General features: G+C 51.4%; 2 protein-coding genes and 1 non-coding gene across 4 annotated transcripts; all 3 read right to left on the minus strand.

Annotated features, from left to right (window-relative positions):
* Window positions 1-5,316: 5,316 nt before the first annotated feature.
* Window positions 5,317-15,409, minus strand: PTPN6 (protein tyrosine phosphatase non-receptor type 6). Its single transcript, XM_075164622.1, has 15 exons — window positions 15,050-15,409; window positions 14,655-14,777; window positions 14,159-14,353; window positions 10,903-11,125; window positions 10,078-10,194; window positions 9,795-9,908; window positions 9,303-9,399; window positions 8,814-8,893; window positions 8,573-8,722; window positions 8,317-8,448; window positions 7,887-8,041; window positions 7,521-7,588; window positions 6,987-7,138; window positions 6,153-6,250; window positions 5,317-6,032 (listed from the first exon to the last, which is right to left on the minus strand). Exons 1-15 carry the CDS (start codon window positions 15,055-15,057, stop codon window positions 5,924-5,926), a joined length of 1,821 nt encoding a protein of 606 aa, XP_075020723.1. The 5' UTR covers window positions 15,058-15,409; the 3' UTR covers window positions 5,317-5,923.
* Window positions 15,410-21,426: 6,017 nt separating this feature from the next.
* Window positions 21,427-22,569, minus strand: C1H12orf57 (chromosome 1 C12orf57 homolog). 2 transcript variants are annotated; one of them, XM_075164653.1, is made up of 3 exons: window positions 22,515-22,569; window positions 21,846-22,022; window positions 21,427-21,756 (listed from the first exon to the last, which is right to left on the minus strand). In XM_075164653.1, exons 2-3 carry the CDS (start codon window positions 21,967-21,969, stop codon window positions 21,608-21,610), a joined length of 273 nt encoding a protein of 90 aa, XP_075020754.1. In that variant the 5' UTR covers window positions 21,970-22,022; window positions 22,515-22,569; the 3' UTR covers window positions 21,427-21,607. The 2 variants fall into 2 exon arrangements, with proteins under 2 accessions (XP_075020754.1, XP_075020745.1); XM_075164644.1 differs by lacking the exon at window positions 22,515-22,569 and adding an exon at window positions 22,094-22,305.
* On the minus strand, window positions 22,253-22,312 carry LOC142078101 (U7 small nuclear RNA). The gene has a single exon (XR_012672112.1). It is a non-coding gene; the product is annotated as a U7 small nuclear RNA (small nuclear RNA).
* Window positions 22,570-22,965: the final 396 nt, after the last annotated feature.

Consider the following 22,965-nt stretch of genomic DNA (forward strand, 5'->3'; position numbering starts at 1 on the left):
GGGAAAGGAGCAAGGGAAATACCCTCCTGTTCGCTGAGAAATGGCAGGGTGGGGAGAGAATGAGCTCACAGGGCAACCTAAAAGTTAAACCATGGGTAAGAGCATTGTCTAAACGCATCTTGAACGCAGACAGGCTTGGGGCCACGACCACTTCCCTGGGGAGTTTGACCACCCTCTCACTGAAGAACATTTTCCTGCTATCCAATCTGAACTTCCCCTGATGCAGCTTTAAGCCATTGCCTCATGTCCTGTTGCGGGACACCAAAGAGAAGAGGTCGGCACCTTCCTCTCTGCTCCCCCTCATGAGGAAGTTGTAGACAGCAATGAGGTCGGCCCTCAGTCTCCTCTAAGCTGAACAAACCTAGTATCCTCAGCTGCTCCTCGGAAGTCATGCCCTCTTTCACCATTTTCGTTGCCCTCCTTTGGACACGTTTTTATATCCTCCTTACATTGTGGAGCCCAAAACTGCACACAGTGCTCAAGGTGAGGCTGGACCAGTGCTGAGTATAGTGGAACCATCACTTCTTTTGACCAGTTAACTATAGTGCGCCTAATGCACCCCAGGATAACATTGGCCATTTTGCCTGCCAGGGCACGTTGTTGGCTCATAGAGCTTGCCATCAACCAAAACACCCAGATCCCTTTCTGCAGGGCTGCACTCCAGCCTCTTGTCCTCCAGTCTAGACGTACATCCAGGATTACACCGTTCCAGGTGTGGAATCTGGCATTTGTTCTTGTTAAATTTCATCTGGCTGGTGAATGCCCAGCATGCTAATCTATCAAGATCTCTCTGTAAGGCCCCTGTCTCCTCGAGGGAATCAACAGCTCCTCCTAATTTAGTATTGTCAGCAAGCTTAGCGTGTACTGGGGTCCTGTGTCTAGGTCATTGATAAAAGCTTTGAAGAGAACTGGCCTTAAAATTGGGAACTCCACTAGTGACTGCCCACCAGCTAGATGTTGCCTCATTTACTGAGCCCAAGCCATCAGCCAATTGTTTACCCATTGTACTGTGTACGTGTCTAGCTGTATGCTGGACATCGTCCAGAAGAATACTGTGAGAGACAGTAAGAAAAGCTTTGCTAAAATCCAAAAACCCACCACATCTGCTGCCTTCCCTTTGTACACTAGGGGGGGTAACCTTGTCATGAAAGATTATTAAGTTAGTAAGGCATGACTTTCCCTTCATGAACCCATGCTGGCTTTGACCGATGACTTCATTGTCTTTCAAGTCTTTTTCAATAACTCCCAGAATAATCTTCTCCATAATTTTATGAGGCACCAGAATGAAACTGACAGGCCTGTAATTAGCAGGGTCTTCTTTCTTGCCCTTCTCGAAAATTGGGACAATATTTGCCAACTTGCAGTGAACTGGGACCTCCCCAGATTCCCAAGACTGTTGATAAATAACAGAGAGAGGTCTTGCAATAACATTGGCCAACGCTGCAGTACCCTGGGATGAATTCTGTCGGGCCCCATAGACTTGTGTGCATCCAGTTGCAGCAGCAAATCCCGTACAAGTTCAAAGTCAACTGGGAGCTTATCACTCCCCCAGTTGCAGTCATCCAACCCAGGGCTCCAGCCATCCCAGGGCCCATCATCGGTGTTAAAGACAGAGGTGAAGAAAGCATTAAATGTCTCTGCTTTATCTTCATCCCTATTTGGGGATGAGGTGACCAACCTCAGCAAGTAATGGACCAATGTTTTCTTTAGTCTTCCTTTTGCTGTTAACATACTTTAAAAAGCCTTTTTTGTTATCCACTACAGTACCATCCAGCTTCAACTCCAACCGAGCTTGGGCCATACAAATTTTCTCCCTGTAGTGGTGAATAGCATGTCTGTAGTCCTCCTGTGTAGCCTGTCCTTGCTTCCGAAGTCCATACACTTTCTTTTTCCGCCTAAGTTGCAGAAGGAGATCCCTATTCAGCCCAGCCAGCCTTCTGCCTCACTTGCTTGAATTCAGATGCATTGGAATTGCCTGCTCCTGTGCTCTTGAAAGAAGGCCCTTAAAAAGTGACCAGCATTTATGGACCCTAATATCCTCAAAAGTACATTCCCAGGGGACCTTACTAACTAGTTCCTTGAGCAGCCTAAAGTCTGGTCTCCTAAAATCCAGGGTAGTAGCACTGCTGATAGTTGTATCGTCAAAGATTTTAAACTCAACTATTTCATGATCACGATGGCCAAGACAGTCACCCACGAGACCATCTGTATTTACAACCAACCATCGCTATTTACAAACGACTCCAACTTAAGCTCTCCAGTGAAGAAGAGAAGCCTTTAAGGACCTCTCAGGCGGGTGAAGCAGAGCACAAGATGTTTAAAGGAACAGTTATAATCTATGGCTTCCTGGTTTTACAACTCACTGTGACTGGAAATCAGAGCCATATCTAATACCCATGTGTCTTGACTTGCAACATCAAGGAAGCAACAATTTTTTTGAACCAGCTTTGACAATGCATTCTCAAACAGCCACTCAAAAGTAGTCTGTATGTAACAGTGCCTAAGCATAAAGCAGAGTAGACTGCTTATTTCAGTGCTGCATTTCTTGATGTACAATCATGAAAGTTCTTGTTCCGTCTATATTCTTTGCAGACAGTGGATATTATATGGACACATTAAGCTCTTGACTTGAAACACAGATGAAGTTCTCAGTGTAACCTGAACTTGCTCCACAAGGTGTCTTCATTTTCATGCTTTGGGTAGAGTTTAAGCTAACCATTGGTATGCCTTGCTTTAGGCTGTGGCAGCTTTTTAAGAAGGAGGTGGACTGGCATCTAAAGCAAAAGCAAGTGTTTCCTGAGAGTAGGGCTTCGGGCCATTGGGTTAGAAGAGGGTATCTGGCATCATTCAGAGGTGAAACACAGTATGCCTCCACCCACTCATCTTTCAGCTCTACTTCTCTGTCCGTTGTTTTCCCCCACTGGCCCTTGCCTGCCTTTTCCTCCAGTGGCAGCAGCATTGCAAAGCCAGCTGGTAAATGCAGATGCCCGTTGGCTCACAGGCTGAGGGAAGTGAAGTCCAGCACGTGGGGAGGAGGGTCTGCTCACAAAGTACCGTCTATCTTCCGAACGCTTCCAACCAGGTTTCTTGCCATGTCAAATGACAGCAAGCAATGTCCTTCCTCCCAGTATATTGTGTCTCAGGTATGTGTCTTTATCCCAGGCAGCTTTCTCAGCCCCGTGCTCCAGAACCAGCTGCTGAACTCAAAAAGGATGGGATTGCCGCTGTGGCATTGTTTCTGCCTTTGCTCGCTTGAGGCGGGGTTTGCAGCTAAGCAGGGGCAGAATACCCCCTAGCATGCACAGGATGGCATGTGGCACTCCTCCTTGCTGCTGTGGTTTGTCCCTCATAAGCTTGCCTGTTGCCTAGACACAGGGTGAAGTTGTTTTTTCTAACAGGATGAGTTCTTTCATCTTGGAAGTGCGTTATTGTTGTACGTATGCCATGCAGCATTGGCTTGGGGAACGCTATTCCCTGTATTGGCATGGCTGAAATCACTGCAGCATCCACAGAGCTTGTCCACGCCTTTGTACACTGTCCAACCTTGCCTTGGCTCTGTTTGTGCATTTGGCACCAGATCAAAGCCGGGAACTTGGCTGAAGTTGGCTAAATCATCCTGCCCATCATCCTGCCACTGCCTTGCTGATGGGGTTCCTGCTCCCTCCTGCGAGGTGCATGAGCGTGTGCATGTCCTCTGGCAGGTGGCAGGGTTCCAAGGATGCAGTGCCTGCTTCCAGCTGGTTTGTACGGACTGGTAGATGCTTCACCTCGCCGGCTCCCAGGCAGGTATGTCACCTTCTAGGCACATTGGCCATTGCCACTGTATTACAAGCTACGTGGAATAGAGTTCAAGGCACGCCGCATTCCTTCTCTTTTCTGCCCCTTTGCCCGTGTGGATTTGTGCTCTAAACAGCTGAGGCTTAGGGCCCCCCCACCAAAGCAGGGGACAACTACAGCTGGACTTCTAAAGTGCTCACTGTGGTCCCATGTCAGGCAGCTGGTAGGGATTGATTGTGCAGGTCCCTCAATGGCATTATCTTCCCACACAGGGGCTAGAGTTGGCTCAGACCAGATAAAATTCCCTGTCCCACATTTCCAAGCATTCTTGGCCTACGTCCTAGGTCATTTTTTGACCTAGCTCAGACTTTTTCCTAAGTGGGACTGAGATCTTCCTGCTGTCAGCTCTAACCAGGTCCTAGTCCAGGACACCTGAACCATCTTTTTCTTTCAGTAGCAAATGCCCACAGCCTAAGCAGCACCTGTACCTGTAAATTAAGGATTCCCCAGCATGTTCTCTGTGATCTAGGCCAGCTACCACAGAAAGGTTCAGGTCTGCACTCTTTAGCTTTCTGTGGCTTTATCCAAACTCCCTCAGCATTCTCCCAAATGGTTGCTGGGTATGGTTCACAGCCTGGGGCCTAGTTTTAACTGGAAGGACTTTAAAAACCATGGTGAGGCCCATTCTAACACTACCAAGGATGGGCTCCACCGCCAAGGAATGCTCTTTAGCCCAGGCTGCTGCTGCAAATGGCACTATTACCAGCACTAGGTCAGATCAGCTGTGGCTTTGTCCACTCAAGTATTGAAAACCTGCAAGGACAGGGTTCCCCCTCTGAGCCTCTGTTTGAACGCTGTCTGGTAAAAGCAGTCTTAGTGTCCAACCCGAACCTCCCAAGCTGCGATTTGGGACCATTGCCTCTGGTTTTATTATCTGCCACTACCATAATTTTCTTAGCAGCCTTCTGTGAAGTTGTAGTTAACCCTCAGCCTCCTCTTTACCAGACTAAACAATCCCGCTCCCTTAGCCCCTTCTGGTAGGTGACTGACTAGTATCTGTGAAGCCACAATGTGGCCATGCTCTGGTCTACCTTCTCCATAAAGACAAAGTTTCATTTCTACCAAATGGTACCTAGGAAGGAGCAGTCAGGCACTACACTGTTTGCTGAAGCAGCCCTTATGACCTACCCTCCGGCTGAGAGATACCACTAAAGACAGATGAGACAGATGACAAAATGACTAGTGATTTGGGGGCATGAGGACGACTCTTCCAAATACCAAAATTTAAGTGCAAAAGCCTGCATCTGAGTTTGTCACAGTCTGCGCTCAGACTTGCCTGACGACTACCGACACTCAAGTCTCACAGCAAGGAGCCACCGTAATTGGCCACAGCTTCTGTTCAGGAGTCTGAAGGCTGCAGAGAGTGATGAAAACTAAGCTGGAGCCATTCTTGTAAGTCTTTGCAAGGCTGCAAGTGAAGCCAGGAGTACAGCTATACTCAAAGAGAAATTATAGAAGAAACTTTTGGGACTCAGCATTCAAACAAATACACGTTTATTTATTTACAAACAAAGGAGAAAACATGGCCACACATCAAATTCTGGTATATTTACAGCATCTGATCAAAGGATCAAGTAGAAAAGGGATCATAGAGCAGAGGGTTGGTATTAAGGCAAGAGGAAGTTTCCTGTTGAATTACAGAGGAGCTGAGCTGAAACAGGCCAAAACCTCCAGATTTTAAAAGATGAGGCTTCAGGGAACACTAACAGGCTAAACTCTAACTCGCAGCAGTGGGCAGAGATGTAGCTCCTGTAAAGAGCTTCCTTAGCTCTTCCTCAAGAAGTCCGCTGAAGCTGACACAGCAGAGGTGAGTTTGGGCCCCAGTGCTCAGAGAGCAAGGGAAAGAAGGGGTGTGATTTTTTCGTGTTAATGAATGATGAAGGAGCAGCGCAGGCAAGGGACAATGAAGTCGGTCAGCTGAGCTGGAAAGCAGTCTGGTTCAGGGCACTGAAAAGTGGCATGGAAGAGAAGGGGAAGGCCTAGTTCCAGTCCAAGAGCGAGGAATGCGAGACAGGCCAGCCTGGATGTGAGCTCCAGTCCTGCACCCCAGGTTCAAAACCCCCATGGGGCTACCTGCAACGTATGCTTATTTTTTCTTTAGTGAGCCTTTCAGCTTCTTCTCTGAGGAGCGCTGTTTCCGCACCTTCTCCTCCTTTTTCCCCAAGTTCTCATAAACCATTGACTCCTCTTTCTGCCTGTAAGACCAGGGGAAAACGAGGGAAAAAGTGAGCAAGAGGAAGAAGCCAGCCAAGCCAGCAGAGAGACTATTGCCAGAGGCAGGCATAGCTGGGCCTCTGGTTTAGGTGAGCTCTTACTTGGAGGATTTTCGTGAAGCCTTGGCGTGCACATTCCTCACTGCAGGGGGGTAGGCAATGTTCCCATACTCAGACTCGTTCGGCTTGCCTTTCTGAGACTACAGGAGAGAAAAACCAAGCTGAGAAGAGTGTGGTCTGGGAGAAGGATGAGAGGCACCACGGAAGAGTTCTGGCTGTTTAACCATGCTTCATACTAGGATCTCAGTGGAGGTTGGTGGATTGCTGAAGTCCTCAGGCTCAGTGCACTTTGCCCGCTGCTGTCGCAGAGGTGAGCAGCAGGGATGCAAATGTATCCTTGTACAGGAGTGAACAGTGGGGCAACAAATTTCTGGAGGCACTGGAATGCCTGAGAGTGCCACGTGGCAGCTAAAGAATATTAAACAGATAGCAGCAGCTAGTGGATGCTGCCGGAGGCTACAAAGAGAGATAAAAGATGCCACTTCTCAGCTAGCAGGAGAAAATCCTTTCCACAAGGGCTTGGGAGGCAACTGCAGAACCAGGATGGGAAAGACAAAGAGGAAAGGGCAAAGTCTTTGCCTGTCTTAGATTCAGCTTGTAACAAAACAGCACTTGGTGGAGACATTATATAGAATGTAGTTGAAATAACTGCATTGAAACTTACTGCTGTTTAGCAGTTCAGAAGGGGTTGGTACTTGAGCTGCCAATGTTGTCCCCTGAATTTTAAAGGGAGGAACTCAAATCTTGGTGCACCATTGTAGTCTATATAGGTTCCAGTGCTAGCTTAAAGCTTGGGAAACAAAGCGCTTGGGCTCAGAGCCAGCACTATGCAGGGCCTGGACTCACAGGACAGGAAAGTAGAGTCCGCTTTCTCACCTGGATAACTTCCAGCTTTTTCTTGGTCGTCTCTATGAACTGGCAGATGGCCATGTAGATGAACTTGTACTGGGCCTCCGTCTGCACCATCCCTGAGCGTTGGGCCCTCACCATCTGGATGGTCTTCTGGATGTCAATGTCACAGTCCAGCCCTAGCAAGGGGCACCAGAAAAGCTTATGGATGTGTTCACTGAACCCCCCTCTCCCAATTCTGCACCAAAAGCAGTCACAGTGGAGTTCAGTCAAGAAGTTTCCACCTCCCTCCATACTCTTTACCCCTGTATGGACATCCTATCCCTCTTTCCCGCTCAGCATCTTCCAAGTCTGGCCCTGGAGGAAGAGCCCAAGCTCAGGGAAGGCTGAAGCCACAATAAGTGGATACGGTGCAGAGATCCAGCAGCTGCCATGTAGCAAGGACAGCACAACCTTCTCGGGGCTGTGGCAGGATCCCTCCCACGGATACCTGATAGTTTTCATCCCTTTACAGCTGGACTTAAAGGCACAGCCCTTCAAGACACTTTGGGGTCCTCTTACCCTTGGTGGAGATTGTTTCCACTATCATATCAATGACGATGATAGTCCCAGTGCGGCCAATCCCAGCACTGCAAGGAGAGGACAAGCAGAGGTCAGAGCAATATAGCTCCTGAAACAAAATGTAGCTGCTTCTGGGGAAGGATGCGGCACTTGTAGCAGCTGTTCAGCGATGCCACAAAAGAGTCAAGGATTCAACAGGCAGCAGAGATTGGTTTGGGGGCGTCAGAGAGGAAAAAGCAAATACCAGGGCTGGCATAAGCTTCACTCGCAAGTCCCGGGGAAGAGCTGGTGCAGCAGGACAGACTTTCTACACCTCACCCTATATAGAGGATGGAGAATGCTTCAAACCCCAGCCTCTGTACCAACCTGCAATGCACCAGAATAGGCCCTGCATCTGGGATGCTCTCCTGCTTCTGGTTTATTTGGTCAAGGAAGCTGAGCACTCCTCCTGGCTCGCTGGGTACACCGTGGTCAGGCCAGCTCAGGTACTGGTAGTGCCAGATCTCACGCACAGCCTTATCCTGGGAATAACAAAACACCCTACAGGTAAAACTGCAACCCAGTCCTATCCCTGGCCTCTGTCCTTGGGAGAGGTGGGTCTGAAGCCAGAGGGAATCTTCTGTGCACTTCTTGGTGATTCCAACAGTATGATTCCAGCCTAAACCAGGTGGGAACAGCAACCCCAAAAATGATACAACAGCAGCATCACCACAGCACCCAGCAGTTCCCAGCCTTAGACATACAGTGACCGTTAGACCCATGGGCTCCATGACAGCCCTTGACCAGGCACACTCACGTCATCCATCGGACACACACAGAGGTGCCGGAGCTTGTACTCCAATGCATCGTGCTCCCCAGCGTTCTCCACAAGGTAGGGACCGTATTCCTTCGTGCTGCCCACCTCTGGCCAGTAAGGCACACATTTGTTCTGTGTGGGCAGAGAGGGCACGGTGAGGACGGGCAGAAGGCAGGAAAGAGAGAAAGAGCAGAGCAGTGGTTGAAGGGGAAAAGAGAGCAGCTCCGAGACACCTACACCTAAACCTGCTACTTACCCGCCCTTTTTCTACCTCCCGTGTGGTCATCACAATAATGCACGTGTTCTCCTGCCACACCATTTGCCAGAAGTCATTGACTGTGGCATCCAGGCAACCCTGGCTCGCGATGTAGGTCTTGGTGCACTCATCTGGGCTGATCAGGTTGTTCTGAGTGTGGACAGGGGAAGATCAGGAGGGCTGCAGGAGCAGGCAGGCCCTCCCCCATTTTGGGCATATAGCCATCTTTTAAGAGTCTCACCTTGACATAGTTGGCGTTGATATAGTCAGATCCAGGGATATGTGGGTCCCTTCCTTGGAGGATGACTCTGGAGTGATCAACTGGGGATGCATCAAAAGAATAAACAGAACAATGAGATACTCTGTGCCCAGCCACGTGAAGCTCCTTCCCTGCCCCATGCCACCTCATTCGTGTTACCCAGTGGATGCAGCATGCCCTATATTTTCACCTCTCCTTCTCTGGGGTCAGACCAATCTCACCGCATCCTCTCATCTCTCTACCCCTAAGATGAACCATCAGAAGCTAATAAGTTTGATGCAACCCTCTCTCCTTCCTTCAAGGACAGGAAAAGGCTGTGACCTCTCTCATCGGCTCTTAAATCCTTAATGCCGCACACCTTGTAACCCACTCTGGAGGATAGAGCGGGCTGAGGCAGGGCCAGGGATGACTCGGACGGCTCTTCATTGCCTGTCTGTTTGGGTTTTTTTATAGTGGAGAAGCAAGACTCACAGGGCAAGATGTTCTTGTATCGGTTCTTGCTCTTGTTTTCAGGTCTCTGACCCTCATGACGGTCAAACAGGTGCTTGGCTTCCTGTTTTTGCAGACTCTGAGAGCAGAAGAGAGAATAGTCATGGCAAGGTCACAATGTATGACAGGGGAGGTGGGCACTCAGAGGAACAGTGGTGACTCCGGGGACACATGGGCATGCTTGTGGGGGAGCAGAGAAGTGAAAAGCAAACCTAGGCTTGAAAAGTCCAAGGTTCATGCCCTTACTATCTTGGTGACTCGTTCTCCCAACCATGAAAGTTCTACCTCACTGGGTTCACTTAAAGATGACACTCACTCCCCAGAGGAACAGGTTCCAAACAGAGACTTCTTTCAGAGATGAATTTACAAGACACCTGAGAAGTTTGTGTCCAGGAAGAAATCAGGGATGGAGAACAAGGTGGTGCACAGGGACTTCCCAAAAAGCCAGAATAATGTCCCCCAGCAGTTTCTTACGTCAAATTCCTCCCAGAATCCAGCCTTGGATGTGTCCTCAGATAGACTCTTCTTGTTCAGTTCCTGCACTCTATTCTCAATGTCAGCAGCATTCACCCTCGTAGCGTAGTAGGGCTGGGGATGGGAAAACACAATGGGTTGGCATGAAGGAGAGAGATGCTGCTGGAGAGCAAAGTCTCCTCTGTGTGCTGTGGAGAGAAGGAGAAGAAGGACACAAAGCAGAAACAAACAGCAAGTGGGTCTCTCCAAAGGATCCCTAAGAAACACAGGAAATGGGATCTACCTGCTTCAGGTACACAAAGGAGCCAGACACCTCCTCAATTCCAGTCTTCTTGAAGTGCTCCACCAGATCTGCCAAGGTGTCAAACATTTCAGCACCTCCAACTGTGTAGCGTCCATTCTAAATGGAGGAAGAATGTGTAATGTCCCACTCATAACATTCCTATAGACAAAGCTGAAAATGCTCAGGGAAAAGGTAACACTGGGGTGCAAAGCCATAGGCACCACCCTGCGCCGTCTAGAAAAGCATTTCCTCTGGAGGGAGGTCAAATGGTAGTTAGCCCTGAGAACACTAAGTTCATAGTATGGTGAACTGACTCCTGTTCTCAGTGGATGGAAGCCCAGAGAAGGTATATTGCCCTCAGCTCTCATTTAAGGTCAGTTGCTTTATGTCCTTGAAATCTCCCTCCACTCTCTGCATCATCCCACATGAAAGAAATAGGAGAACTTGTGACAGCCAGGTTGGTAACATCCTTCAGACTAAGTGTGGAGGCCTTGCAGATGCCCCTCCTCCTCCTCCAAGAGCTTTTAACTCTTTTGATGAACTCGTAATTCGATTGTGAATCCTCCTCTCTCTTTCACCACAAACTGCCTGTACTGTACTTGTCGGTCACACTGAGCCCTGCTTCCTCCCATGTCTGAGCACCCAGAGCTGCCCATGGCCACCCAGGCTGGGAGAGGACATAAGGAACCTGCAAGGTGACAGCACTTTGATCCAAATTCAGAAAAACTGCTGGTGGTAATCAAGCTGACAGGGCTCTTGCATTTGAGGACATGATCGGCAGAGACCTCTTCCACTCCCTTTCCTTTTGCTCTCCCAACTGCTCACCTCACACATGATCTTGATGTGCGTGACTTTGAGCCGGGCCCCAGAGGCACTAGTTGCCCCGGCTGGTGGAGCATCAGACCCAGGTTTAAGCTGGTCAGTGAGGACGGACAAGACAAAATCCCCAGGTTTGCTGAGGCTCTCCCGCACCAGGAAGGTCCAAGGGGAGGCTTTGGCCTGGAGAAGTGACTCAGCTGCAGAGCCTGACAGATGCCCATGGTACCACCTAGGAAAAAACAAGAGAGGGTCAGAAGAGAGGTGGAGATGCAGGTAGGTGGATGCCCTTGAGCTGATGAGTGAAGGACAGCAACACCGGGGAAGGGTGAGGGAGGAAGAAAGGAAGGGGAAGACAGAGGGGAGGGAAAGAGAGAGGGAAGGAAACCAAGGGAGGAGCAGGATCTTGGGAAAAGCAGATGAGACAGAAAGAAGTAGAGAGCTGGCAAGAAAAGGAAAGGGCAAGGGATGAGGTGGAGGTAGAAGGGACCCGGGGAGCAGAATGCTGGTACCAGAGGACACAGTGGGAAAACACCAAGTTTGATCCAGTTGTGTTATACACACAAGCACAGATAAGGAATGCTTGCAGGCTTGAAGACCAGTTGGGGGAGGGTAGTCTGTGGGTTTCAGGTCCTCCCAGCATTATTGGGTTTCTAGCATTATTGCTGCAGGGTGCTTTGGAAACTCAAACACCAGGGAAACAAAAATAAACCCCCAGTGAGTCAGAAACTCTCCCATCAAATTTAGTAGCACCCAGATGGCTGTGTTGAGATCAGATCCATTAAAGAACCATCCCAGCAACCCCTCTTTCTGAAACTCGGTCACCTCTTCAAGCAAAGGATAATTCCCATTCTCTGGGCACATCACACTGCAGCAATCAGCCCAGCCATGGGAGTGAACACCAGGAGCCACCTGGAGCTCATATTCTGCTCCTGGTACTTATCACTGTTGTTGATGCACGTGCACGTTCCTGTCCTCAACACAAACACCCAGCCAGCAGCTCCTTCTCTCCTCTCAGCACAAGGTGAGGAGCATCCCCATTTGACCAAGGTGCTCTCTGCCTTGCTGCAGGACTGGACCAAGGGCGCAGAGGGACACAAGCGAGGTGCAAATGGCCCAGCTGGTGCAAATGGCCCAGCTGCTGCCAAGCCCCTTCCCACCTACAAAGGTCTCTGGGGCAGGGTGTGCCTGCCTGGTGGGATCTCACTCTGCACTGTGTGGTTGGGTGCAAGTGATGGACACCAGAAGCAAGCTGGGAGATGGGACAACCCTGGCCTCTCCTCCAGAAACTCCAGATGTGACCCAGGTTGTCTCTGTGCAGATCCTCTAGTTCCTCATGCCTGCCCCAAGCTCCACAGTCTCTTCGAACCGCTCCAGAAGGTCCTGGGGGGCACTGCTGAGTTGGTAAGTAGAGATGCAGAAGGCCATGTTCACTGCAGCTCGGTCCTGCTTCCACAAAACTCGCTTGGAAGCTGGAGCTAGAGATCCAAATTATAGAAAGTTGAGAGCTGTGAGGTGCTCTGGACACTGGGAAACGCTCTGAATCATCCCACTCCTCCTGGTACCCTTTTTCTGGTGGAGCCTCTACTGGGTCTGAACCCGTCTCAGCCCAAGGGCCACCACAGCCCTGGTGCTCCTGCTCTGGTCCCTTCCCTCCTTCCCAGCTCGGTGTCAGGGAGGGGACTTGGGCCCTTCTCCTCCAGCAGGGATGGGCCTGGTTCAAGCAGGCCCCTCCGGTCCTGGGACATCCCCACCTCCAGCTGGAGCCGTGTGCTGGGCTCTGCGTTTGGGGGCCTGTGAGCATGGCTGCTGTGCCAGCCGAAGGCCGTGTTCACTGCAGCTCTGTCCCGCTTCCACAGAGCTGCCTCAGCAGCGGGAGACACAGCCGTTTTGGCCATCTCCCCTGGTGAACAGCATTTCAAAAGCAGGTAGCTGTTGCATCAGACTGACTTGCAACGCCCCTCCCTGCTCCCGCTCGTTGCAGGTACCACAACAAGCAGCAGACACGCTCCATACGTCACTGCGCACACTGCCATCGAGGCCAGGCTGATGTTTGGTAGATGAGCCAGTGTGGTTAGAGCTGTGGGTGCAGGTTTGCTGCCCACAGAGCAGCTAAGAGTGGATGCCTGGGGTGGTACTGGCATCTATGGGGAACTCCACATTGCTAGGGCTGTCTGTTCCCAAGAATTGAAATGGAGGTTGGGAGGCCATGCCCCAGTCACAGAAGCAGCCGGGGCATTCATTCACCCCTGTATCTGGCCAGACTAACACATCCCTCTACACAACATCTAGAAACCATTTTGACAACAAGACGTGGCAGGCGGTTGTTGTGCCTTGGCAAGTAACTTCTGTTGATCCTTGCCTCACGCACTGCAAGAAATAGCTGGTGACTTCCATTGCCTGGCAGTCATTACTTTCCGATCCTCCTCCCAAAGAAGGGTTCAGCCACCGTGTGCCAGTGCTCAGATGCCACCCAGGGAACGGTTGACCTCTCCTGCTCATCTCCGGGCCTCCACTCCACAGGTAGGAAGGGGTTAATGGGTCCCGTTCCCCCCCTCCCTTCCCCCAGTAGAGCCCAGCTCTTCAAAGCCACGTGATGGAAAATCACTTGGGGAGAGAGTGAGAGGAGCTTTCGTAAGAGCCTGGGGGGGGGAGAAGTTTCCAACCGCAGGGAGGAAGGGAGGAAACTGCAGGGCCACAACCCAACGGCCTTGAGTGGAGAGGACAGCTGGCAGGCAGACGCTGGCCCCTCTGCAGCCTGACCCCAGAGCAAGCAGGGGTGTACCCAGGCGCTTCGCCGAGGGCATCTTTGCTCCCTGTCTCCAGGTGGGCAAGGAGGACCTGTCCGCCCCAGAGCACGGTGCGACTGCTCCCTGAGCTGCATCAAAGAGCCTGAAAGCACAACACAAGGGCAAAACCACCTGATATGATTTAGGAACTTGGTGTCAGAGACATATGCAAAGCGGGGACAGGAAGGAGACTAAGCAGGCTAGGAATAGCAGGGGAACATGGTCCTGCTCTCAGCTACGTGAGCCACCCAGGCCTGGAATAACCAAGGAGGTTTGGGGCAAGGCTGAGGGCTTCCACATATGTCACGCTACGGACCACTGCAGACCGATAACTAACACCACAACCTTTGCTTTTAGGAACAGTATATAAATAGCAAAGGCAACAGGAAACCAGAAGTAAAAATAGAGCCCTATTAGGTCTGCTGTGATGGGTCAAGGTATGTCCAGACGCACCAGCTGCTTTGCTTTCTCTGTACCTCTCTGTAGTGGGGTCGGAACAGTTGAGCGGGTATCGCAAGTCGATGATGGTTCCATCTTTGTCCTGCAGCGAGCCCTGTTGCTGTGTGTAGTACTCCACCAGTTCTGACAAGGTGGCAAACTTCTCCCCTCCATACAGGTCATAGAAATCCCCAGTATTCTGGATGCGGATGTGGGTTACCTGGTCACCAACCCTGTGGGATGATGCACAGAGCAGTCCAGTGAGGCAGTTGGAAAAGAGGCAGAAAATGTTCTGCATTACCTCCTGCCATGGAACCAGAGCAATCCGTCCCAGTGAAAGGAGATGACTGGAAAGAGAAGCTCCTGGGGCAACTTGAGGGAAGGTCTAGAAGATGCTGGGAAGCTGAGGTCCTTTTACAGCTTGGAAAGAACTCAAAGGAATAAGGACGGGATGAAGAAGATGCCATAGGACAGGTGAGGATCTAAGCATTCTGCAACCCTGGAAAGACAGAAGTTGGGGTCCAAGTTACTTACCGAACTGAAAGAGAAAAATCCCCTTGATTCTTCCGACTGGGTCTGGCCAGAAAGCTCCCATGGACACCTCGTCCCTTCAGTAAGGCTTCAGCTTCCAGCCCACTCAGGTCACGGTGAAACCACCTAGCAGAGGAAATAAAAACAAGACCAGGTGAATAAAAAAGGCGAGGCACTAACATGGAGACTTGTACAGTGAAGAATGGTCCCCGGTCAGCATCCCTAGATACCCATACAGGTTGACAGCCAGCAGCAGCAATATCCCTTCCTACCTGATACCTCCCCCAGCCTGTGAAAGGTTTCCATTGAGATACGGCTTCCAGGATGATCCCTTCTCTGAGCTGTCCTACTTTTCTAGTCCCCCTCCCTACACACACACACTTCTCAGCCCCTCTTACCTCACCATCGTGGAGGGCAAAAGAAGAGGGGACCAAGTGGCTACCACCAAAGCAACTCAAAAAACACAGAGGAAAAATCAGTTTGCGCTGGTGAGAAACGGGAAGTCGGAGGTCTGTGCTGGAGCACCCAACGCCAAGCTGTTTCTGCGCCTCTTGGGAGCTGGCCATGTATCTCTCCTGGCGTCTACCATCAGTCCATTCAGACCCCCTCCATCCACCTGTTTCTGGATATGTGCCTTGCTCTCTGGCCCTCTGCACAGTGCTGTTGGGCGCAGGCAGGCGCAAGCCCGTGCGCAGCTGGGCACGCGCAGCTCCAGGAACAGGAAGCGCTCTGAGCCATCAACTCCCCAGCCCCAAGCTGCTTTGCACACACTTCTGCTTCTCCTTTTGTGTCTTTCCTCCCCACCCACCCCCCGTTATTCTTGGGTACCCTGTCTTTTTTCACACCAGGGTTGACCCTACAAGTGCATCTTAGGTCCCGGCTGTGCTCACAAAATTCAGTTCTGCACGTCCTCTGTTCCCCTTCTTCCCCCAAAGGCCAGCAAGAGACATGAGTGCTCCCAAGCCCTTGCCGTGGAGCCAAGGGGTCCACAGCTGCCTGGGGTCACCCACACCCCTGCAGGGCTGAGGCAGGCAGCACACACTGGCACACATTGAGCAGTGAAGCACCCTAGTACAGGTTATGACCGCCCAGCCACACAGCTTGGCTCTGCTGGGCTGCCTTCAGCTACCCAGCTGAAACCTCCATACTCCGGCTCTCTGATGAACCCTCTGGGCAGGTAAATATCCTACATGCTCTGTGCAGCCACAGGGGGAATCTGTGCAAACCCAGAGCTGCAGACTTTGAGGTCCGGGCTAGCACTCTAAGCAGAGCGCTGCCTTCCTGAAAACAGCCTGTCGGGGGATGCGACTGACACGAGCATTAGTAGCTCGAAAGGGATGGGGTGGGAGGTGGTGTTGAAGCTCCCCAGAAAAGCAGGCAGAGAGCAGGGCAAACAGCTGTCACCTGCAGTGGGCCCACACAGCACCATGACACACAGCTTAGCCTAGTTCCTTCAAGATCCCAGTACAGCACACTGAGGCCAAAGCTGTCAACCTGGACAACCAGATACAAAGAAGGAAAACTAGGCATTTCCAGGTACCTAGCCACTTCCAGCTACGCCCCATGACTGCCCTTTTACACAGCACTGGTTTCAAGTTCTGCAGGTCTCGTGAAAGAATGGGAGCTAAGCAGTGGCCAAAGAGGGCAATCCAGCTGGCAAAGGAGCCTGACTCTTGCCTGGGGCCATCTCAGCTACCCTGTGTGGTGGTGCAGGCAGCAGGAATAGCAAGAGACTTGCCCATTTCAAGTATCAGCAGCTGCAGACTTCCCTACACGCCATCAGACTGGGAAATCCTGCAAAAAGCTGAACAGGCTGCTAGCAATGACTGAGACAAAACTCATGGCCAAGACAGAAACTAACAACAAAGGGAAGTACAGGAGAGACGAGGGAGAAGCTAAACTTCATTGCTAGAAAGGCAGCCCAGGCACCTACAACAGCTTCCTTTGAAATACTTCTAGTTTCACACACATGGTGAGCTGGGATGTGGTGAGCTGCAGGGATCCAGCTGTACAGACTTAAAACTGATACTAAAAAAAAGGAAACTTTAAAGGCACAGAGACCTGTGGCTCAAGGGAACAACTTCTACACAACGTTGTAGAAGTTGAACCTAAAAGACTGCACCTAAATCTGAGCCAGTCTAGCACTGGCACAGGAAAAAAAATATTGTTTAGTGGTACGACAGAAATGACAGGAACTTTTGGGCAGAAGTCCCAAAAGAGAATTCCTGATATCAAAAGAATATTAGATTATGTAGGGTTGATATGAAGCCACGGCAGACAAAAATAAAACCTAGGCAACCCTACACCTTATGAACTGGCTGAGGAAGAGAACATTAGTGGGGCACAGGGGAACAGGGAAAGAACAAGGTAGCAAAGAGTCCAGATCAGAATAGAAAGGGTGAGTTAGCACTAAACCCATTGATTCAGTATCCTCCAGTAGGACAAACCACGGGGTGCAGTGTAACCCACATGCAAGTATTTGTGTGGATACAAATCCCAAATCACATAATTTACAGAATTAATTTATACTTCTGGTTGCTTTCAGCTCAGGAAAGAACTGGATGCACACAGCTGCCTTGGTGTCTTTGATCTGGGCCGCCTAATTAAAAACTACCAACGAGGAGTTCCTGCTGGTAGGGGAGGGAAATGTCACAGTAGAGAAGCAATTTGTTGGTATCTTTGAGGTTGCTCTCCTGAATGGCTGCAGCATGCAACAGCAGACTATAATTGAGCTGCTAAAATACTTTCTTAATATAATTAACAGGTCAAGAGATTTCAGCAAAGAGACTACTCTTATGCTGTTGTTTGGCTTTCAGTACAACACAGATGGTAGAATCTCATCTTCTAAATCCTTTGTGGAGCCAAGCCACAGCTAGCACAGGAACAAATTTAGAAGAGAAGATAAATGAAATAGCTAATTAAAAGACACCCACATCTGCACTGCTGTAAAAAAGACACTGAGAAATTGGACAGAATCCAGCATAAGGCCACTAAGGTGGTGAGGACCCTGGAGCACAGCAGAGACGGAGGGAGCTGGGTTAGTTCTGCTTGGAGAAGGAGGGATTTAACAGTTGTCGGAGACTACCTAGAGGGGGACTGAGGATTTTAGAGCCCCATTGTTCTTTGTGGGACACAGCGAAAGGACAAGAAGCAACAGGCGTAACTTGCAGCAAGGGAAATTCTGATTAGGTATCGGGAATTGCACACGCACTCCCCCCCAAGGGCGGTTCAGCAATTGCCGGAGGTCCCCAGAGAGGCTGGGGCATCTCCGCTCTTGGAGGTGTTCAGGACTCACCTGAACAAGGCCCTGAGCAACCTGATCTAGCTTTGGGGTTAGCTCTGCTGTGAGCAGGGGGGTGGACTAGGTGATCTAGAGATGAAAATGGTAATCAAAGGAAGGGTAGAGGAAGATGTTTACGCGTGGTGCTTCTTTTCCCCCTGTACCCCCTAAACCTCTATTTGCAACTACTTATAAAGTCAACCGTCAAATCCATAACAAATTTAGCATCCTTTGGCAAGGAGTTCCACTGCTTAGCTACAGAAACACCCCCTTCTTTGGCTTGCTTATAACCTGCTCCCTGCCTTATTTTTATTAACATCTGTTGTTGTAAAGAAAGAAAAATCAATGACTGATTCCTATTCACCCCCTCTAAGCTGCTCATGATACAGACCCATAACGTCCGTATCCTTCCTCAGCTCTTTGCCAAGCTGAAGACTCCAACCCTATTTAGATGTTCTTCATACAGAGCTTTTCTACACCTCTGATCACCTTTGCTGTCCCTCTCTGAGGTGTTTCCACCTCTGGTGTATTGTTTTGGAGATAAGGGTGAAGGCTGGCACAGAACTGCAGTGTTCAAGATGCTGGTGAGACACGGACGTATATACACAGGGATGATTTCTGCTATTTATTCACCACAACCAAGCATTAAGCTAACAATGGTGTGGACTTACATATGATCACAGTTTTACTCCAGAGAGGTTATGATTAGTTCACAGTTCATTGTTTTATATGTAAATTTTGAATTATTTTTCTCTATGAACATTGTTTTACATATGCCTATATTTATATTTCATCTGCTGTTCTCTTGCCCACTCATTCACTATCATAAGGTCCTTCCGCAATTATTCACAGTTAGCTCCCACCCTATTATCCTGAATAACTTTCTACCACCAGACAATTTTCTCACCTCACCATACAAGCTTTGTTTCCAGGTCATTTGGGAATATACTGAACAGCGTATATTTCAGGTTAGGTGCCTGTGATCTCATCACTGATGACTTCCCTTTGCTGTAAAAACTGGATGTTTATTCCCACCTTCTGTTTTCTATTTTCTACTAATTCTTTACCCAAGAAAAACATCATCTTCTTTCTTATGTCATGACTTTATCTTTAAATAAAGACTTTGATGAGAAAATCTTGTAAAATAATTGTTTAGAAATCCAAGGGAACTGTTAGCAGCCAGACCTGCCTTATCCACAAGCTTGCTAAGTCCCTCAAAAACCTCCAGTTTTACAAGACAAGATTTACCTTTACAAAAGCAAGTGCTGACTCTTTCTTTAATATCACACTCTTTGCTTTCTGTTATACTGTCTACCCTTTTGCCCAGGTATCAACTTCATTGTTCTGTGCTTCCCTCGCATTTGGGCGATCTCATTTGGAGCCCTTTTTGAGAATCAGCATTGCATTTGTTACTTCTAATTCTCAGCACTGAGATGACTTTAGACAGGAGGTTTTGCCGTTTTGCACAGAACTGCATCGTAGGTCAGTTGTTAGTGCAGAGTGAAGGCCACCTGGGGAATGGGCAGATGGACCATCCTCCTGTGGCTTGCCCAAGCCAGATGCTCTCTGTCAGGCCACAGGACCCCAGGACAGTGCTGGACTATCATGGTTGCCCAGATCCTTACCACAGAGTAACGCTAGTGTGAATCCCATTTCCTTACACCACGCCACTGCAGTCCCCAGAGCAGAGCACCCGTTTGGACTGACCATGAAAGTTTTATGTTCCATAAAGGATTAGCGAATCAAGAAATAACCACAATTTAAAAGTTCAGCCACCTGACCTCTCTCTACACAAAAACATTCAGAGATGCTGCAGCTGCAGGGCTGGCAGACTAACTGCAGCGGACTGGGCATCGCAAACCCTGCTTTGCTCTTTATCAAAGCGAGAAGGAGCAACAGTAACAGCAATAACAATCTGGAACACCATGAACTCCAGTCCTCCGGCTATCCTGTAGCTCCTATTAGAAGGTGGGTTTTTTCCCTTCTGTGCCCGATTCCTACTGCCAGTGTTCTTATTTTTCTCATCAACAACTCTCGTTTTCTTCCCCTAACTAGCATTCACAGCACTCACCCACAGGATGGCATCAGGATCTTGACTCTCAGATCTCCACTGATGGGAGCAGCTGGTGGAGGAAGTACCACAGCCCTTAACCAGGGGGTCCTACTAAAGAAAATAAAGCAATATTGGAATTATCAAGACAGTATCTTGAGACGGACTTGGGAGAGAGATCAAAGACCTCGACAGAGGAAGGGTGGACTCGCACCCTCCCGACAGGGCTGGATGCTCCCGCCAGGGCGGTGAGTGCGGCGGCTCTGGAGAAGCAGCTGGCAGCGCTTGGGGGCTGCGGCACCTCCCGTGACTCACCTGTGTCTGATCCGCACAGGCACAGTCCCGAACCCCGCCTGTTCCTAGGCGGACTAAGAAGAAGGTAGCTCCAGGTCAGGCAAACCACAGGCCTCAAGCAGAGGGCTTAATTTTCACCATTTGCAAAGCACTTCCTGGGCTGTAGTTAATGAATAATTAGAGGGGTGGGGGAAGGCCAAGGCCAAGCTGGGAGAGGTGGATGGAGACGGAAGGGACCGACTGCTCTTCCTGCCTCTTATCCACTAAGCTCACGCCCTCGCTGGCTACATTCCTGCCTGGTTCGTAACCGAAAGGCACAGAAGGCAAAACCGGAGCAGCTCTGTTACACCTGGCTCGCAGCTCCCTGCTCGCCCTGGCCTGGTGTCTTCACCCCCAGCCCTGCCACCCATCACCCTCCCCAAAGACCTCCGCGCTTCCAAGGGCAACAGGCACGCAGGCCAGCAGGCTACAAGCAGGCACATCTGATGCCCCTTCGTTTGGATCAAGCCGGAAACACAAAACGTCACACTGGAGCGAAGCTGCTCCGCTAGGTTTGTCTCTCTTCAGTCCCAGAAGATGTGAGATACAGCTTTACATCATTTACGTTGTTCTAATCCAGGCTGCAGCCAAATGGGGCAAGCCCAGCCCTCCCACACCGTGCCGCTCCCCGCTGCATCTCTCTGCTGCCTTTTTCATTAGGGCTGACACATTTGATCACACGTTCAGCCGGAAAACGATGCAGCTACAGGCACTGGTGGTAGGAGCGAGTTAGCCACACCGACCCTGCCAGGGACAGGGGTTTCAGCGGCATTGATCGCACTTGCTGAACAGCACTAAATTACGTTTAGGGATTCGTTACCTAGTATGTTTCAAATAGCACATTTGTAAATGCTTGCTTTTAGACAGGGCTTAGCACCTGTGAAATGTTTAAAAAAAAAGTCACTTTGCTATCAAGTCCTAGGGCTTCACACCAAGGCTTGTATAAGCAATTACCTTTTTGCAGAACTTGGTACATACTGGGCCCCTCAAAACACTAGCACAGGTTTCATCAAGAATGAGGTGGGTCCTGCTGTGACTGCCTCTGCACCAGGGAGAAGCATCTGTGCCTGAGGAGCACCGCTGAGCTCACGTTCATCCACAAAACAAGGGCATTTTCAAGACATTTTTTATTCACGAGCAGACACGTAAGCATGCACGAAGCACCCCGTTCCTTTCAGGTCAGTGTCTCCCTTGTTCAAGTGCTCCATTCCCGGGGCTGACAGGCCCCACGCCTCGGGACGACAGCCCCGGCCAGAGCACCGTGACCTGGTGGGGCAGGACAGGTCCGCGGTCTCAGGAGGCCGCCACTCCGCCAGTCCCGGCCGCGTGCGGTGGCAGCGTCATGGGCGGCAGGAACATGGCCTTGAGCTTGCCCGACATGCTGGCGATCTCCGGGTCCTGCGACTCGTAGGACTTGATCAGCCGGGCGAACTTCAGGACCCCTGCAAGGAAAGGGGTGGGAAGGAGGCACCTGCCCGCCGCCGCCCCCTCGGCGGGCCCGGAGCTCCCCGCCCGGCGGGGAACAACCCACCTTCGCCGTCATTGCTGAAGCCGTAAGCTTTGATCACGTCCTGCTGGATCTGGGTGGCCACGGGCAGGAGGAACTGCAGCATCTTGCCCATGTCGTTGCAGGCGTTGTCGCGAGCCTCCTCCATCCGCTGCGCGTTCTCCGGCGCCCCGAAGGCCTTGATCACCTCAGCCAGCACCGCTGCGGGAGACGGGTACACGGCTGCCAGCCTGCTCGGGCGCCCGAGCCGCCCGCCGCCCTCCCGCACTCACCCTTAGCCTGCTCCGCACTCAGCGCCGCCGCCTGTCCGGACGCCGCCATTGAGCTCGGCTCGGCGGCCGCGGCACTGCCCCCGCCTCTGCCGGGTAACACCCCCTCCCATTCCACAGCAGCGCGCATGCGCCGCCCCACCCTGCCATTGCACCGGTAGGTGAGGCTTCCCGCGCGGCGGGAAACCTGCTGGACAAATACTAAAAGAGCTGAAATCACTGCGGAAGTAACCGCCCGCGCCGGGCCTCACCCAGGCCGCCTAGCTCCGAGGTGAGGGCGAGGGCCGGGAGGGCCGCTCCCACCTAAGGCCGCCTCCCGCGTGGGCCCCCGGCTTCTCGCCCCCCCCGCCCGACCCCGTGCCGCGCCCATCCTGCGCTGGCAGCGGCAGCAGCCGCCACGAAGCAGACCGTACCGCGCCCCTACCGCGCCGTGCGGCCGGTATGCAGATATCCCGCTTTCCATTGGTGCCGCGGCGCGTACGCCCCGCCCCGCGGGGGGACGGGCTTTCCGTTGCCACCGCCGCCAGGGCTGCCGGGAGCGGGCGGTGGTAGGAGGAGCGGCGCTGGAGCGGCCAGCGGCCCCTGCGCCGGGGGCGCGCTCTCCTTCTGCCGCGCTCGCTCCCCCTCCCCCCCGGGTAGTGCTCGCCCGCCGCCGGGCCCTTGCAGGCCCCTTTCCCCGCCGCCGGGCCGTATGGGCCTGTTCACCGGCTCCTCCGCGGCGGGCACCGGCTCCCCCGCCCTTCTTAGCAGTCCCGGTTTTCACCCCCCGCCTGGAGAGTGCGCGCTTCTGCCCACGCCCAAGGCGAGCCGCTCGCCACGGCCCTGCACGGGCAGGTCCTCCCTGGCCCCGGTAAAAAGAAATTAACACAACGGAG

Source organism: Calonectris borealis, chromosome 1 (genome assembly GCF_964195595.1).
Source record: "Calonectris borealis chromosome 1, bCalBor7.hap1.2, whole genome shotgun sequence".
Lineage (NCBI taxonomy): Eukaryota > Metazoa > Chordata > Aves > Procellariiformes > Procellariidae > Calonectris > Calonectris borealis.

What these genes read in the sequence shown, in the direction of transcription:
- C1H12orf57 (XM_075164644.1), bottom strand. Translation starts at nt 22,220, where the DNA reads ATGCGCGCTGCTGTGGAATGGGAGGGGGTGTTACCCGGCAGAGGCGGG. An exon ending in GAGTGCGGAGCAGGCTAAGG is followed by an intron (nt 22,023 to 22,093) that starts GTGAGTGCGGGA and finishes CGTCTCCCGCAG; the next exon opens with CGGTGCTGGCTGAGGTGATC. An exon ending in CTTCAGCAATGACGGCGAAG is followed by an intron (nt 21,757 to 21,845) that starts GTGGGTTGTTCC and finishes CTTTCCTTGCAG; the next exon opens with GGGTCCTGAAGTTCGCCCGG.
- PTPN6 (XM_075164622.1), bottom strand. An exon ending in GATTTTTCTCTTTCAGTTCG is followed by an intron (nt 14,354 to 14,654) that starts GTAAGTAACTTG and finishes ATCATCCCACAG; the next exon opens with GGTTGGTGACCAGGTAACCC. An exon ending in GCTTCACGAAAATCCTCCAA is followed by an intron (nt 6,033 to 6,152) that starts GTAAGAGCTCAC and finishes CTGGTCTTACAG; the next exon opens with GCAGAAAGAGGAGTCAATGG.